The 16909-nt window shown below is 37.5% G+C and overlaps 1 protein-coding gene across 1 annotated transcript; it reads right to left on the minus strand.

Moving 5' to 3' along the window:
* Positions 1-11789: 11789 nt before the first annotated feature.
* Positions 11790-12746, minus strand: LOC126080735 (olfactory receptor 1038-like). Its single transcript, XM_049891914.1, has one exon. It carries the CDS (start codon positions 12744-12746, stop codon positions 11790-11792), a length of 957 nt encoding a protein of 318 aa, XP_049747871.1.
* Positions 12747-16909: the final 4163 nt, after the last annotated feature.

Genomic DNA, 16909 nt, shown 5'->3' on the forward strand with positions numbered 1-16909 from the left:
CATTTAGCATCTAGCGTAGATCAGCCAGATAAGTAGCTGAACTCAACTTAATGCTACTGCATTGAGCGTGTGCTCTAATTCGATCAGTATGGTTCAAAATGGTATTTCATTTGGGCTTTGTAAAAACAAAGCTCACTGTTCAATTTATCTTGATTTTTGTATGCACCATATACAACATAAATTGGTCTACCTTATATGACTGTTTCTAACTTACTAGCATAAAGACAAATGGCAGGTAGGCATGGTTCCTGGAGAGAGTTTATTCTAGTTTAAGTTGTTAGGTTCTAACTCATAGTGACCCTATAGGATAGAGTAGAATGTCCCATAGTAGCAATCTCATTTAAAAAGGGTATATAGTTGAATATGTATAGAAAGACTCTGAGAAGTAGCATATAGTTGTGGCAATGCCTCCGTTAAGGTGAACTAGTTCAAACACCAAAAGTATTGTCACTCATGTCGATATACTAATTAATCAGGTGACATTTTCCCAGTAATTTGTTTAGACTGGATCTGAGGAAAGGCAGACCAGGCAGTATCCTTTTTTTACCCTGGATTCTGAAAGCAAGAGGAGACCACGCCATTAGTTGGTAATGGAAATTATGTTAACAATTTCTAATGTTTTTAAATCACCACCCGAATTTGCTTCAGAAGAGTTAGGGTCAAGTATATGAAGTAAGGCTGCTCAAGCAAGAACTGTCTTCTCAGAGACTGACATAATACGACATTCCAAGGGTCCATATTTTCTGTGATCCTTATGGTAAAGATATTACCCAATCGCCATTATTTCCTTTTTCCTTTAATAAATAAAACCCTGGTCACCCAGCTATAGACCACAGTTTCCATCTTTGCTTATTAATCAGACATAACCTTGCTACTAAGTTTTGGCAAAGAGCCTTCAGCAGAAAGTTAACATTTTCTGGAATTGTGTTAGATATATCTGGTTAAATCAGAAGAAATAGGAACTCTTCCATCTGGTCTTAGACATTAGGTAATATCCCGCTTGCCTTGCCATTCAGTGATGTCCTTGGATTTGTCCTGACCTTCAGCTGTCACATCAATTGATTATGAATCAATTCCCTGTCTCTCAATTCTAGGCCAAGTCTCTCCACTAGCTCTTTCATACACCAGTAGACTTTTTCTTGGGCTCAGGAATTCTCAGCTGTTTTTTGTCTACCACATTTGTAGGCATCGACTAGGTGAGCCTCCATCAGGCTTTTTACACTATCCACACCGTGGCTTTTTGCTTGGTTCCCATTTTGGAACTATGGTTTTAATATGAGGCTCTTTTAGTCTCCCTGGCTACACCCTTGGGAGCTGAGCCATCAATCCTTTTGTTGTTGGAGCTCTTCGAATTATCTGAATTTTTCTTTCTTTTTTTTTTTTGGTACCTCTATGGTTTTGCGGGAAACCCTGGGGGCATAGTGGTTAAGTGCTACGGCTGCTAACCAAAGGGTCGGAAGTTCGAATCCGCCAGACGCTCCTTGGAAACTCTATGGGGCAGTTCTACTCTGTCCTATAGGGTCCCTGTAAGTCGTAATTGACTGGACGGCACTGGTTTTTTTTTTTTATTTTTTAATGATTTCGCGATTCCTCGCCTTAATCCAGTATGCTACCCAGACGAAGGGGAACCAGATCTCTTTTCAAAGCTTCAGGAACACTGAACATTAAAATCCTACTTATATTCCTAATTTCAGTTTGAGCCTTTATTAATCAAGAAAATGGGTCTTTTGTCATTATGAGTGCTTTTTCACTCTGTGGTTTTCTGTATAAACTCTGAGCTGTTAGTTTTCTTAGCTATTTAATATTATCCTTTTGTAATTACAAAACAAATGAAACCAAAACAAAACAGTTATAAGGACAATTAAATTTTTCCTTTATTGAGTGCCTGTGCCAGCAACTGACAGCCATGACTTTCAAGATTAATGCTTTTGCTACTGAATCACGGTGAGTCAGAATTCACTTGACTGTAATGGGTTATAGATGTCCATCCACCCAAAAAAACCAGTTTGAGGGTATGAAAGCCATAATTATCAAACATTGTTTTCTCTCTAGAATTTATACCTTAAGGCAATCCATTTAAAAAGCATATTCCTCATTGTTCCTTTAATGATGGTCTTGGCATTGAGTTGGAATAGTCTCAACAGTAACGACTTTTGGTTCGGTGTTGAGTTATACAGGTATAAAAATAATTGAAAGAATGCATAGTTTAATATAATAATATTAAAGCCTTCACATAAATTGAAAATCAATTGCCTTTAGCTAAAGTGATTTTAACAGAATTCTGATTAACTCCTGTTATAGTCATTTCTTTTGCCAATATTTCCCAAAATACAGTGCCTGAGATGATTTTATATATTACACAGACACTTTGTTACTTTAAATGTCTGTGTATTTTTAATTTTGCTGCTTTCTATTTAGGGCAATTATCAAATTGTCACAGATTTTTCATTTGCAGTGGTTATATAAAGTTTAGTTTTCAGATTTATTTAAATAAACTTGTGAGTCAATTTAAGGGAAATATACTAAGCAAATAATAGTCCAAAAGATATGCCAGTGTTGGAAAATCATAAAATATAACAATAATTAAAGATTAGAGAACAGAGACCTATGCTAAATTACCACAATTACACACACACACACACATCTATGTTATTCGCAGTAACTTTTTGGGGTGCTATCTGCCAATCAGTTACTACTACTAACAACCCTATGAGATTTATATATATCCCTTTTTATTTTTTCAGAGAGATTCAATAATTCCCACGATGTTAATGACTATTAACTGGTTGAACTGAAACATAAATCCAATAAGTGTGTGTCAAAGTCTCTTGTTTTCCATGATGCTTGGGTGCCTCTTCACTATGTTATTATAATAGTTGTTAATTTTAGTGATTTGGTACTCAAACAAAATTGGAGGGAACTGAGATAACATAATCCCTCACATTTTCACCTCTCGTTCTTTCTATGTTTGCATAATAGAGTTTCTCTTGCTATTTTATATATACCCGTAACAACCTGATTATACTTACACACACACACACCCCACAGTTATAAAATTGCACATGCATAAGTACTTACAGGTTATGTGGATATGTGGGTACGTTTATCTATAAACACACCGATACATGTGTTTATATAAATGTGTATGCATACATGTGTATTTATTTATTTATAGCACATACTTTTTTCCCCCTCAGTACACAAACTATTACTCTCCCTCAAAACATATCAACACAGCAACTGTCCTGTTGTCCTTTTCAGTTTATGTTCATGAGGCTTGACCATCAAGGAAAGGACATGCTCTCTGGGGAAGAAGGAATACATTACAAAATGGCAAAGAGGCTAAGCCTATAGACATTTTAGTGAAAATTACCTCCTTTGATATCTGCATTCTTTATTGTAAAAGTTTAGCTGATCACATCTTTATTTCCACAATGATCTCAGTGATGCTAGGATGTTGGCGTGAAGGAAAAAGAAGGCTCTTATGCTAATGTAATACGATTGTGTTTATATATTTAGAAAAGGAAGTCTTAGCTAGCATTGAAATGTACTTTGTGAAGCAGCCTAAGTCTGTATGTATTTTATTGGTCAGAGTGCCTGGGTTGAGTCTCTGTTTTACCACATCCTAACTGTAGAGCCGCAGAGTTCTTAGTTTAAGCTCTGTGGCTAAATCTCCTCATCTGTAAAATGGAGATGCTGATATTGTCTTCCTTAGAATGTTGTTATGAGGATTAAAGGTATATAACATAGTGCTTGACAGATACTGAACACACTGTAAATTCTTGGCATCATTATTATTATTCATGTGTCCATTTCTCCTACTGACCCAGGTGTAAACACTTCATAGTACTCTTTTCATCCACTCTAGTGACCAAAACACAAGGTATTTTGAACAAATTATACTGAAAGCCTGTTCTTCCTTGCCAGTTTTACCACTTTAACTTACTGCTATGACCTCTACTTTTATGCAAGTATAGTCTGGTTATAACTATACTGAGGCAATACTGTACCTCTGGTTATAGTTGCATTGAGGCAATGCCCTATCTCACAGAATTTTATATCTTTAATTGTTGTGTCTGTCCTTTATGGTTTGGTTGAAAGTTTCTAAATCTTGTAGCTAAGTTCAATGCCATCTATCTGTAACCCACTCCATTACTGCAAGAAGTTGGTAAATCTATAGATTCATCAAAGACAGCTTTTGACATATGAGTTATTTCATTACATTGGCTTTTCTCTTTTACTAGCTTTAGGGGAAGAGAACCAATATTTCTATATCTCTGCTCTTTGATATCAGTCTCGGTATCATCCATCAGAACAAGGCCGACTGTAAAACAGACCATCAATTGCTCATACGTAAGTTCCAGCAGAAGCTGAAGAAAATCAGAACAAGTCCACAAGAGCCAAAAAATGACCTTGAGTATATTCCTCTTGAATTTAGAGATCATCTCAAAAAGAGATTTGATGCATTGAACAATAATGACTGAAGACCAGACTAGTTGTGGGATGATATCAAGGACATCATACATGAAGAAAGCAAAGGGTTATTAAAAAGACAGGAAAGAAAGGAAAGACCAAAATTGATGTCAGAAGAGACTCTGAGACTTGCTCTTGAACTTCGAGTAGCTAAAGCAAAAGGAAGAAATGATGAAGTACCATAGTTGAACAGAAGATTACAAAGGGCAGCTTGAGAAGACAAAATAAAATTAATGAAATGTGCAAAGTCTTGGAGTTAGGAAATAAAAACCTGGTGGTGCAGTGGTTGAGAACTTGGCTGCTAACCAAAAGGTCAGCAGTTTGACTCCACCAGCCACTCCCTGGAAATGATATAGGACAGTTCTACTCTGTCCTATAGGGTTGCATGAGTTGTAATTGACCAAGAGTTTGGTTTTTTTTGGCTCTTTGATAATTATCATTTTGAGCTTTTAAATTTTATCACAATAATGTACTTACAGTTTCTTGCCTTAGACCAAAACTTCTTAAGATAATTCTGCTGTAAGCAGCAGATTCAAGACTGCCTACCACTCAGAGCTGTTCTTGAAGAGTTTTTGTGATAAAGTCCAAGACATCGTCCAGTGTTGTTTAGTTAGCAAATGATAGAACTGAGGTGTGAACTCATCACTAGGCTCCAAAAGGTAGCTTATTTCTCTTCTGCTAAGATGTCATACCTTGAAATGCAGGCAGATTTTGATTTCTGGTCATGTCTGGGTCTGATTATGGGCCTTTTGGTGAATTTGAAGCAAGAATGACAGAAAAAATAGAAAACAGGAGTCATATCAGAAGAAAAAATGGATTATATGTAAAATTGAAATGCATAAGCAACACAGTTTAATTTTTTTTTTTTTTATCAACATAAGTCCATATGAACCCTTTCCTCGGTCTCTAGATCCACTTTAATACATATTACAGTACGTAACTCATAGTGGAAGTCATATAATCAGAAGACTGATTAATTAGATTTCTTTCATCTTTCACTTATAAAAAATTTATTTCAATTTAAAGCCACATAACAAATTATGGATTATAGTTGTTCTGAATAACATCACAAAAAATGAGAATTCCAGAACACTTAATTGTGCTCATACAGAAGCTGTACATAGAACAAGAGGCAGTCACTTGAACAGAGAAAGGGGATACTGCATGGTTTAAAATAAAGAAAGGTGTGTGACTGGGTAGCATCCTTTCACTATAATTATTCGATCCGTATGCTGAGCAAATAAAGGAGAAACTGGACTGTATGAATAATGTCACTTTGGGTTTGGTAGATGACTTAATAAGAACATGTGATATGCAGATGACACAACGTTCCTTTGCTGAAAGCACATAGGACTTGAAGCAATTACTGATGAAGATCAAAGACTACAGTCTTCAGTATGGATTACACCTCAACATAAAGAAAACAAAAATTCTCAAAACTGGACCAATGAGCAACATCATGATAAACCAAGAAATGACTGAAGTTGTCTAGGATTTCATTTTACTTGGATCAACAATGAATGCCCATGGAAGCAGCTGTCAGAAAATCAAGCGACATATTGCTCCAGGCAAATCTGCTGCAAAAGACCTCTTTAAAGTGTTAAAAAGCAAAAATGTCACTTTGAGGACTAAGGTACACCTGACCGAAGCCATGATATTTTCAATTGCCTCACATACATGAGAAAGCTGGACAATGATTATAAGGAAGACCAAAAAAGAATTGATGTCTCTGAATTATGGTGTTGGCTAAGAATATTGAATATACGATGGACTGTGTCTTAGTTATCTAGTGCTGCTATAACAGAAATACCACAAGTGGATGGCTTTAACAAAGTGGAATTTATTCTATCACAGTCTAGTAGGCTAGAATTCCAAATTCATAGTGTCAGCTCCAGGGGAAGGCTTTCTCTTTCTATCTGCTCTAGGGGAAGATCCTTGTCATCAATCTTCCCCTGGTCTAGGAGCTTCTCAGGTGCAGTGGCCCCAGATCTAAAGCACAAGCTCTGCTCCTGGAGCTGCTTTCTTGGTGACATGAGGTTCCCTCTCTCTGCTCACTTCTCTTATTTATATCTGAAAAGAGATTGACTTCAGACACAAGCTAACCTTGTAGATTGAGTTCTGCCTCATTAACATAACTGCCTCTAATCCCACCTCATTAACTTTATAGAGGTAGAGTTTATGACACATAGAAAATCACATCAGGCGACAAAACGGTAGAAAATCACACAATACTGCATATCTTAGCCAAGTTGACACACATTTTTGGGGAATGCAGTTCAATCCATAACATTTCACCCTTTGGCCCACAAAAATTCATTTTCTTGCCACATGTAAAACATAGTCACCCCATCATATCATAACAAAGTCTTAATTCAACTCCTAGTCCAAAATCCAAAAATTCCTCTTGCTTTGGGGAATCTAGAATACAAGTTATCTGCCTCCGAAGTACAATGGTGGAACAGTCACAAGCTAGACATTTCCATTACAAATGGGAGAAATTGGAGGGAAAGAAGGGATAACAAGCACTAAACAAGTCAGCAGAACACATTACATCAGTTCTCGAGGCTTGAAAATAATCCTGTGTTCTCTGAGACCATTTACAGAATGGCCCTGCCCTCCAGACTCCAGGTACTGGCCACATTCTCCCGATTCTGAATGGAGGTCCCTTGGCCTTGGGCTTCAGCTCTGCCTTCCAGGCCTACTGAAACGACAACTCTGCTCCCTCGGCTTTGGACAGCTCCATTCTCCTAGTCCATCTGAATGGCAACGCTGCCCCCTCAGCTCTGCCCTTTGGGTGTGGCAGCTCCACCCCCTCAGTTTTGGGCAGTGGATCTGCTCCATTCCCTCGCACTTGTGAATGGCAGCCCCACACAACAGAACCAAGTTGGTGAAGATCTGAGTCTTTGAAACCTAGGAGACCGTGGCTTCACTCTTAGAAGCTCTACCATAATTCATAGGCCATCCCTCTACCCTTTGAAACTGAGGCAGTTCTGTTTCCTGTGATCTTTGTCTCTTTCGTATCTGCTTCTTGGTCCCTTGACTTCTTGGCCCCTCAGCTGGCTTCTGCCCTGCTCAGGAGAGTGTTCCAAATCTCTTTAGCTCCACCGATGAGCTCCTGGAGGAGCTCCACTCTGCCAGCAAACTTTAGCTGGAAGGCACTCAGCTGTCTTGCTCTGTGGGTCGGTAAGCCTACCTCCACCAATAAGTGTTCATAGGCACCCCACTCTGCCAGGAAGCCTCCTACACAAAGGAGCTCAGCTCTCTCACTCTGTGGGTGTGCTTCAGCACTATCTCACACTGGTCTGGTTCTGCTACTACTGTTTCTCTGCTGTTGCTTCTTGCCATCCGTGCTGTCTTCAGTGTAACAGCTTTCCACATTTCCTTCTGAATCCGCACCAGAATTGTCTTTCACATCCATAATTCCACCAACAGTTTCTTCAAGACAATCTAGGCTTTTACTATGAGGCACTTTAAAACTCTTACAGCCTCTATCCATTCATAGTTTCAAAACTGCTTCCACATGGTAGGTATCTGTTAAAACAGCATTCCATTCCTGGTACCAAATTCCGTCTTAGTCTTCTAGTGCTGCTGTAACAGAAATATGACAAGTGGATGGCTTTAACAAAGAGAAATTTATTCTCTCACAGTCTAGGAGGCTAGAAGTCCAAATTCAGTCTGCCGGATCCAAGGGAAAGCTTTCTCTCTGTGTCAGCTCTGGTAGATCTCATACCACCAAGAAACAAGAGTCAGGAAAACACAGCAACCTTTGGACTTGGGGTCCTTGTGCTGAAAAGATCCATGACTGGGGGAGATTGATGACAAGGACCTCCTCCCAGAAACACAGAGAGAAAGCTTTCTCCTGAAGCTTGCACCCTGAATTTGGATTTCTAGTCCTAGGCTGTGAGAGAATAAATTTCTCTTTGCTAAAGTCATCCACTTGTGGTGTCTCTGTTAGAGCAGCACTAGATGACTAAGAGAGACTGCCAGAAGAATGAACAAATCTGTCTTGGAAGGAATATAGCCAGAGTGCTTTTTGGAAGCAAGGTTGATAAGACTTCAAATCACGTATTTCGGACATGTTATCAGGCGGGACCAGTACCTGAAGAAGAACATCATCCTTGGTAAAGTAGAGGGTGAATGAAATGAGGAAGCCACTTGATGAGTTGGATTGACACAGTAGCTGGGACAATGGGCTCAAACATAACAACATTTGTGAGGATAGCACAGAACTCAACAGTGTTTTATTTTGTTGTACATAGAGTTGCTATGAGTTGGAACCAACTCAATGGCACCTAACAACAGTAACAACAAGATTAAGTGATCAACTAAGACTTGCTAGAACTATCAGATTCAGATTCCAAATTTCCTGGAAAGATACCTGATTGGCTCAACTTCAGTTATGTGACCTCTCCAGTCTGTGCTCATAAGGTTAGAACCACTAGTACGATGATGGATGTCACATTCTGACCTTGGGAAAGAGGGGACTTCTCAGAGAGCAGAAAGCAGCTGAAGCAAGGAAAACAGTTAAAATAGTACACATTTTCTTTGGTCACTAAGTGAACCACCCTTCTACCATCACTTGGAATGGTTACAGAGATTGTGTTAGACTCTAAGAGCGATGAATTGTAGAATATAAATTCATTCCTCCCAGTGAGTATCCCAGAGCAAACATTACACTTTGTGACTAAGCCAACACAGGTACACAATGACATACTGAGAGACTAGTGAGGCAGAGGTGATATTTCACTAGAGTCTGGTGAGCTTCGCAAAGGGAATAAGGGGTCATAGTTTGTCTCCTATTGTTTTTAATCTCTTCCAAATTAGCATTGTCTTACTCAATACACAGAAGGTCAGCTCCAATGGACTGGACCAAAAGCAAAGAAGTTTCCGGGATAAAATGAATGCTTCAAAGGTCAGCGAAGCAACGGCGGGGGTTTGGGGACTATGGCTTAAGGAGACTTCTAAGTCAATTGGCAAAATAATTCTATTATGAAAACATTCTGCATCCCACTTTGAAATGTGGCGTCTGGGGTCTTAAATGCTAACAAGCGGCCATCTAAGATGCATCAATTGGTCTCAACCCACCTGGATCAAAGGAGAATGAACACCAAGGTCACACGATAACTATGAACCCAAGAGACAGAGAGGGCCACAGGAACCAGAGACTTACATCATCCTGAGACCAGAAGAACTAGTTGGTGCCCAGCCACAACCGATGACTGCCCTGACAGGGAGCACAACAGAGAACCCCTGAGGGGGCAGGAGATCAGTGGGATGCAGACCCCAAATTCTCATAAAAAGACCAGACTTAATGGTCTGACTAAGACTAGAGGAATCCCTGCAGTCATGGTCCCCAAACCTTCTGTTGGCCCAGGACAGGAACCATTCCCGAAGACAACTTATCAGACATGGAAGGGACTGGACAATGGGTTGGAGACAGATGCTGATGAAGAGTGAGCTACTTGTATCAGGTGGACACTTGAGACTGTGTTGGCATCTCCTGTCTGGAGGGGAGATGCGAGGGTAGAGAAGGTTAGAAACTGGCAAAATTGTCACAGAAGGAGAGACTGGAAGGGCTAAATCATTAGGGGGAGAGTAAGTGCGAGTATGGAGTCAGGTGTATATAAGCTTATATGTGACAGACTGACTTGATTTGTAAACGTTCACTTAGAGCTCAATAAAAATTATTAAAAAAAAAAGTGCTGCAGTGAGAAAAAAAAAAATAGCATTGTCTTGTCTCACTTGTGCCCCTGTTCTCCTCGGGGCCTCATGCAATTCTCACTCACTTGCAGGACTCTACAGGTACTTTGGGACTAGTGGCTCAGGCCACTGTACTGTTGGACTTGGCAGCACATTAAGTGTTTAATCACTCTTCTCTGAGATCTTAATTACGTCTGAACCTCACTAATTTGTTTTGAAATTAAATATATATATATATATATATATATATATATATATATATATATATATAATGATTAGTTGATTGACAGCTGCCTCCTCTACCAATCCTGCAGCACTATTGGGGAGGGGGCATGTTTGCTTTTATTCTGCAGTGATGTCACACAATATCAAGCACATGATAAACACTGAACATTTGAATGAATGAAGAAGCAAGTCTATTCCATTATATTTCAAAGGTTAAATTGGTTTTGTATGATGTTGTTTTATAGTAACTCTCCAAACCAGTTACTGTTGAGTTGATTCCAACTCATGGCAATTCAATGTGTGTTAGAGTAGAACTATGCTGCATAGTGTTTTTAATGCTTGATTTTTTTTTTTTTTTTTTAAGAAGCAGAGTGCTTGGTCCTTCCTTTCTCTTTGTTAAAGCCATCTACTTCTGGTATTTCTGTTATAGCAGCACTAGATGACTTAGACAGACAGCCAGAAGAATGAACAAATCTGTCTTGGAAGAAATACAGAGTGCTTCTTGGAAGCAAGGATGGCAAGGCTTCGAATCATGCACTTTGGACATGTTATCTGGACGGACCAGTTGTCTCTAGGTGAACTCAAACATCCAACCTTGCAGTTAACAGACGTGCATGTTAACCATTTTTGCCAAGCAGGGAATCCATAGTAACCCCAACATAGAGCTATATTCTTGGAATCAGAAAGCCACCATATTTATCACTTGGTTTTAAGCCAGATCTTCATTCCTCCAACTCTACTATATTTTCCTCATATTCTCAAACCTCCAAAAACCTTTGGAACCGATAGCATTGTTTAGGAAATCTAGAAATAGGTATACATTCTTGATTGTGTTAGGATACCAAAAGGGTGCCTGGTCTTTCAAAATCTAATCCTGATATGAGACCTGTGTAGTAGAAATAACATCTTTCCAAAGGACGTGGTAATCATGTAATTTCAGGGAGTGACCAGTAGCAGGCCTGTTAGTGGTCAGAGGCAGAGCAAAGAATGATAATTAGCAGTCAGGTACAGCTAAGGAGCAGACTATTGCAGGAAATACGCCATAGGTGTGGACAAGAAATTCACTTCATCAACTTCATTGCTCCCTCAGATCCTTCATTAAATAATAAATAGAAAAAAAAAAAAAAACTTATGAAGGGCCCTTGAATCTTGTATCGATGGCATAAGAATACAGGTCATATATATCAAGGTCCCATATGGAACCAGTATTAATTTGTTAAAAGCCTTAATTCTACTCCCTTATACATAACATTTTATTACAGGTTGCATGGAAAATAGAACTTAGTACAAAGGAATTTTACTCATTAAGGGGGAAAAAAAACAAATTTACTTCAACAAAATATTTATAAAAAACAATACATTTGTATGTGGTATTGTTCCAAGTAAGGAAATTATCTTTTTAAATTTGTTAGAGACAAGACATAACATTTTTCAATGGCTTTCCACAGGGCATTCTTTACCTCTTGGTTCCTCAAGCTGTAGATCATGGGGTTCAGCATAGGAATGACTATTGTGTAGAAAACAGAAGCCATTTTGTCTGTGTCAAGGGAATGATTTGATTTTGGCTGCAGATACATGAAAATCAGAGTCCCGTAGAATATAGTCACTGCGGTGAGATGAGAGGCACAAGTTGAGAACGCTTTGCACCTTCCTTCTGTGGACTGGATTCTCAGGATGGCAGCCACAATGTACAAGTAAGAAATAAGGACAGTAGTCAAAGAGCTGATCGTGTTGAATCCAGCGAAGATGAAAATCAGAATCTCTTTGAGGCTGGTGTCTGAGCAGGCAAGGGCCATTAATGGGACATCATCACAATAGAAGTGATTGATGATATTGGGGCCACAATAAATCAGTTGGAAAGTAACTACTGTGTGGAGCAAAGCAACAGAAAAGCTGTATAAGTAGGGAGCCAATACCAGCTGCATACACACCTTTTGGGACATGACTACCATGTAGAGAAGAGGATTGCAGATGGCCACATAGCGGTCATAAGCCATGACAGCAAGGAGGAACATCTCTGAAATCAAGAAGTTCAGGAAAAATCCCAGTTGTGTTGCACACACATAGAAAGATATAGATCTGTGGTTGGTCAAAAGAGTCTCCAGGAATTTGGGGGCTATTGATGAGGAGTAGCAAAAGTCCACAAAGGCCAGATTACTAAGAAAAAAGTACATAGGTGTGTGAAGTCGAGAATCCAACCAGATTAATGAAATCATTCCAAAGTTCCCTACCAAAGTTAGAGTGTACACCACTAAGATGAGCAGAAAGAGAATAATTTCGATCTCTCTGTGAACTGAAAAACCCAAAAGAATGAATTCGGTCACCCTGGTGCTATTCCCTTCAGCCATTTTTTCCAGTCTTTCGTCTGCTGGGATTGGGGGAGAAGAAGAAGATGCGGCAAGAGAGGAATTACTGGGACCAGAAATTGTGATCTGATGCCATATCTTGTGCCTTTCTTTGGCTTTTGAAACGACATTGTTCACTGATATAGGATAACAGAACACACGAACACAGTCCATTTCAAACTGTACATCCTGTCTATTTATATACGTACAAAAACAAAATTAAAGTCCTAATAGAAAAAAAAAAAAAGAAAGGAAAGAAATCAAAGGCTACATAGTAAAGTTTAAAAAAAAAGCTTTATATGTTTGTAAAGTACCAGGCAGTGTTTCATTCACAGGGGTCACTATGAGTCAGAATAGACTCAACAGCACCTAACAAGAACAAAGAATATTTACTTTTTAAAATTCAGGTAGTTTTAAGTTATACTGAAACAGGACAAAGTTCCTTGTTTTGAACTGTCTTATTTTCCCCGCAGTAGAGCAGAACCTTAATCACTAATTTGTTATAGTTTTTGAATAATTTGTTTTTCCATTTTTTTTTAAATGCATTACACTAAATGAAAACTTAAGCAAGATACTCAAGGGGGAAAACAAAGGGAGTAGTTAAATATTTCTACCTGTATATTCAGGTGCATTTTGAATTTGTATGTGGCTAATTTATTTCCAAATGTTGCTTTCTAAAATTAAAAGTATAAAATTGTCAGCAGGGCTAGAATATTATATATATGCATATATATTAAAAGGCGTACTTCTCTAAATAAGCCATGGCTCTCCATTTGAATTATTATAAAAATTCAAAATTTGTAATTAGAAATTAGAAATCTGTGATTAATTTTCAATGAAAACAACTGCCTAAATTCCTGCTTTTAAAACCTCTTTTATGGAAAAAAGAACAATTCATTTTTAGGAAGTAACATTCCTATCTTATGACTTTGGAAAGTTATTATTAAAGCAATAACCTTTATGCCCACAGTTGTGAATATATCAGTATAGATTTTCGGTTTTTGCTTAAGAGTCCAAGTTGTTCAATCTGCCATCTAGGTCTTGTAAAGGAGAATGCAGGGAAAAGAGCTAGAGCCACAACATAAGAGCAGTGTTTCTGTGGGTGATAAAAGTAATTTCTTTGGACTCTGGGTTTATAGAAAGTAAAAAGACATGTCTTCCACCAGTTGCCTCTTTGTTCATGGAGCCCCCTCAGATCTTGTCTCTTAGTGCCCTCCCATTCCTATCTCAACCATGAGAATTAATTTATCTCAGTCTTATGTATATAACGTGCATATGGTTTTCACAACATGCGTGGTGAGGATATTGGGAGTTCTATTCCCCTTTCCACCTCTGAAGGTTAGGAAGCTAACTTTATTTTGGGAGTAAATTGATAAGATATTCTCACCATATCAAATTACACAGTTACACAGTATATAAAATAGGAAGACCAATCCATGTTTCCTCCCAATATGTATTAAGCACTGAGAAGAAACTGTTCTTTTTTTTTTTTAAGTTCAGTGTTTATGGTCAAATAATCTGTCTTTTTGATGTTCTTTTTGTCCTCTATTAAGCCAGGCTTAACACTATAACTGATAACTAATGGATTCTTGAACAAACGAAAAAATACAAACACACACAGACATATACACACACACATTCATACATAAAAATACATACCATACGCACAGGAAACCTAACAAGAAAACATTTCTTCTCCCCTCCCACCAATATTTATTTTCTTCTTGATGGAGCCAACACCCACTGTGTAAGTGATGTGTTAGAATGTAGCTGTTGAACTGACTTGTCTTCTAGAATGTCTTAACACAGCTCTTAGAGCTCACCATTCTGGGTGTGAAAATAACAGAGCAAGTAAGAGCATGTTGATTTGACTAGCATCTGTCTACCTTTAGACATGGAGATGTATTGACTTTGATCCTACAGCAGCTTCCATGACAAATATCACTTTGGAAGTTCAGAGATAATTAGTGGGAGCTTTTTGGTATTGAGTTACTTTTCTTTGCACATACACTGGACTCAGACTCATTTTCTTCTCTTTACATTGATGATAGAAAAAAAAAAGCAAAACCCTCATACCCTCCTTTATTTCAAGTTTTTGAAAGACCATCTCCCATTTTTGAGCACTAATTTCACCTGTCTCCTTGATATCTATTTTCTCTTAAATTATCAAAATTTTCTCCTCAAAGAAAGGCAACTCATACACACAAATGTTATTTTTCCATAGGAATTGACATCTGAGTTTTATCAACAGACAAAAAATATTTTCTCCTTTTGAAGGAAGTACAAATCTTAGGAAGGTTATTTAGTCCCATTTATAGACATCAACCTCATTGAGTTGGAAGAGAGCTGGACAAAGTAATCTGTTTGATCTTTGATGGGTTAAAATCATGGATGGTTTGGGGGGCTATTGTGAATGACTGATTGAGCCTGTCAACCTACCTGATTTTAGAAGAAATCTTCCCTTGAATATTTCCAAAGAGGTCTCCTTTCAAATGACTCTCAGGTAGTGAGAGTATGTGTATGGGTGATATATGCCTTTATGTGGTGAATTATCTATTCTTTTCAGAATTAATTCTCGATGTTCCCCAGACATGATTGCCCCAGGGTCATTGACGCTCCAAGGCCCAGCTGTGATTGGAAAGGTCTAATCAGTAAATGATTATCCTGTAAAGACAAAAGTAGCATGAGGCAATATCTGAATTACAATGCCTCCCCGTGGAGCCACTAGTCTTTTTTTTAAATATGTGTACAATCCTATTTGTATAAACAAAATGAAGCAAAAAGAAAAAAAAAAGGGCAAACAATTTAGATGTCACGACCACTTCTAATGTACTAAGGTACTGCATATCTTGTTTACATTCATCCTTTCCCTTCACTGTGAGCATCTTAATGAGAGATAAAACAAATGACTTAATCATTTGTTTTATCTAGGGCTTCAAATCAGTTCATTCGGGCTTACCACCTGCTGAGAATTTGCCTATCCAAGCAAAATATACTGAATCAGAATCTACATTTTAACGAGACCCCCAGGTGCTCCTTACGTATACGTGTATACAAGACCTGGGGATCTTGTTAAAATGTAGATTCTGATTCAGTATATCTGGGGTGGAAATGTAAATTCCTAGCAGGGAGTCAAACGGAATGTATCATTTTGAAACCCTGATTCTACCATCTCCTACAAGAGTCGCTTTATGCATAAGTTTTAAGTTTCTAGGCGGACAAACCTACTTATATTTTATTTTCTAAATGTGTCAATTAATACAATAACAAATTTTTTAGCTACATCCTAATAGGGTTTACAGTTTATTTTTCTTATAAACTACAAGCTCTATTAGGATGTACCTTTATAAAATCAGGACATTAATCTGTTGTATGACCTGAGGCAAACATGTGATTAGACATTTGCCCAAATAGCTATTTACCCCTCTATTATTGATTGAATAAGCCATCACTTATTATTGATTGAATAAGCCATCCCTTTCTTATTAATTTACAATTAAGTAATATTTAAAACTATTTTTTGGTTGACTAAAATGATTCAATAAAACTAACCAGCTTCTGTCTATAGGTACCTTGACAGGCACATAGCATTTTTTTCTATTCTCTTTTGTAAAAAAAAGAAAAAATTATTTATATACACACATATATACATATCTGTGTATGAATATATTTCCAGAAAATAAATAAACTATATGTATGATGATTTATAACATTTGGTACAAAGAAAATTATATAAAATATGTACAAATCAAAAAAAAATTTTTTATGTACAAATCACTCACTAGAGATAACTGTTCTTTAAGATTGTATATAATTTGTCTTTTTTTCATATATTTTATTAGACTTGGGATCATAGAGCATAGAACAATTTAATGAATATGATCTTCATTTTTCACCAACAATGTATCAGGGTTTAACATACTATTTAATAGTCTCTCCTAAACATATATGGATAAGCAGTCCATATTTTGATATTATGTGATTTTTTTTTCTAATTAGTAGAATAATAATACTATGATAAATTTTCTTATTCATGATTTGTTTAGATGACCTGGTATTTTTAGAGTAAAATCCTAAAAAAATAGAAATGTTGAATAAAAGGATATGACTACTTTAAAACTTTTTGTTTACTGCTTAATTACCTTTTTCTGACAATACTCCTTGAA

Source organism: Elephas maximus, chromosome 7 (genome assembly GCF_024166365.1).
Source record: "Elephas maximus indicus isolate mEleMax1 chromosome 7, mEleMax1 primary haplotype, whole genome shotgun sequence".
Classification (NCBI taxonomy): Eukaryota; Metazoa; Chordata; class Mammalia; order Proboscidea; family Elephantidae; genus Elephas; species Elephas maximus.

What these genes read in the sequence shown, in the direction of transcription:
- LOC126080735 (XM_049891914.1), bottom strand. Translation starts at nt 12,746, where the DNA reads ATGGCTGAAGGGAATAGCACCAGGGTGACCGAATTCATTCTTTTGGGT.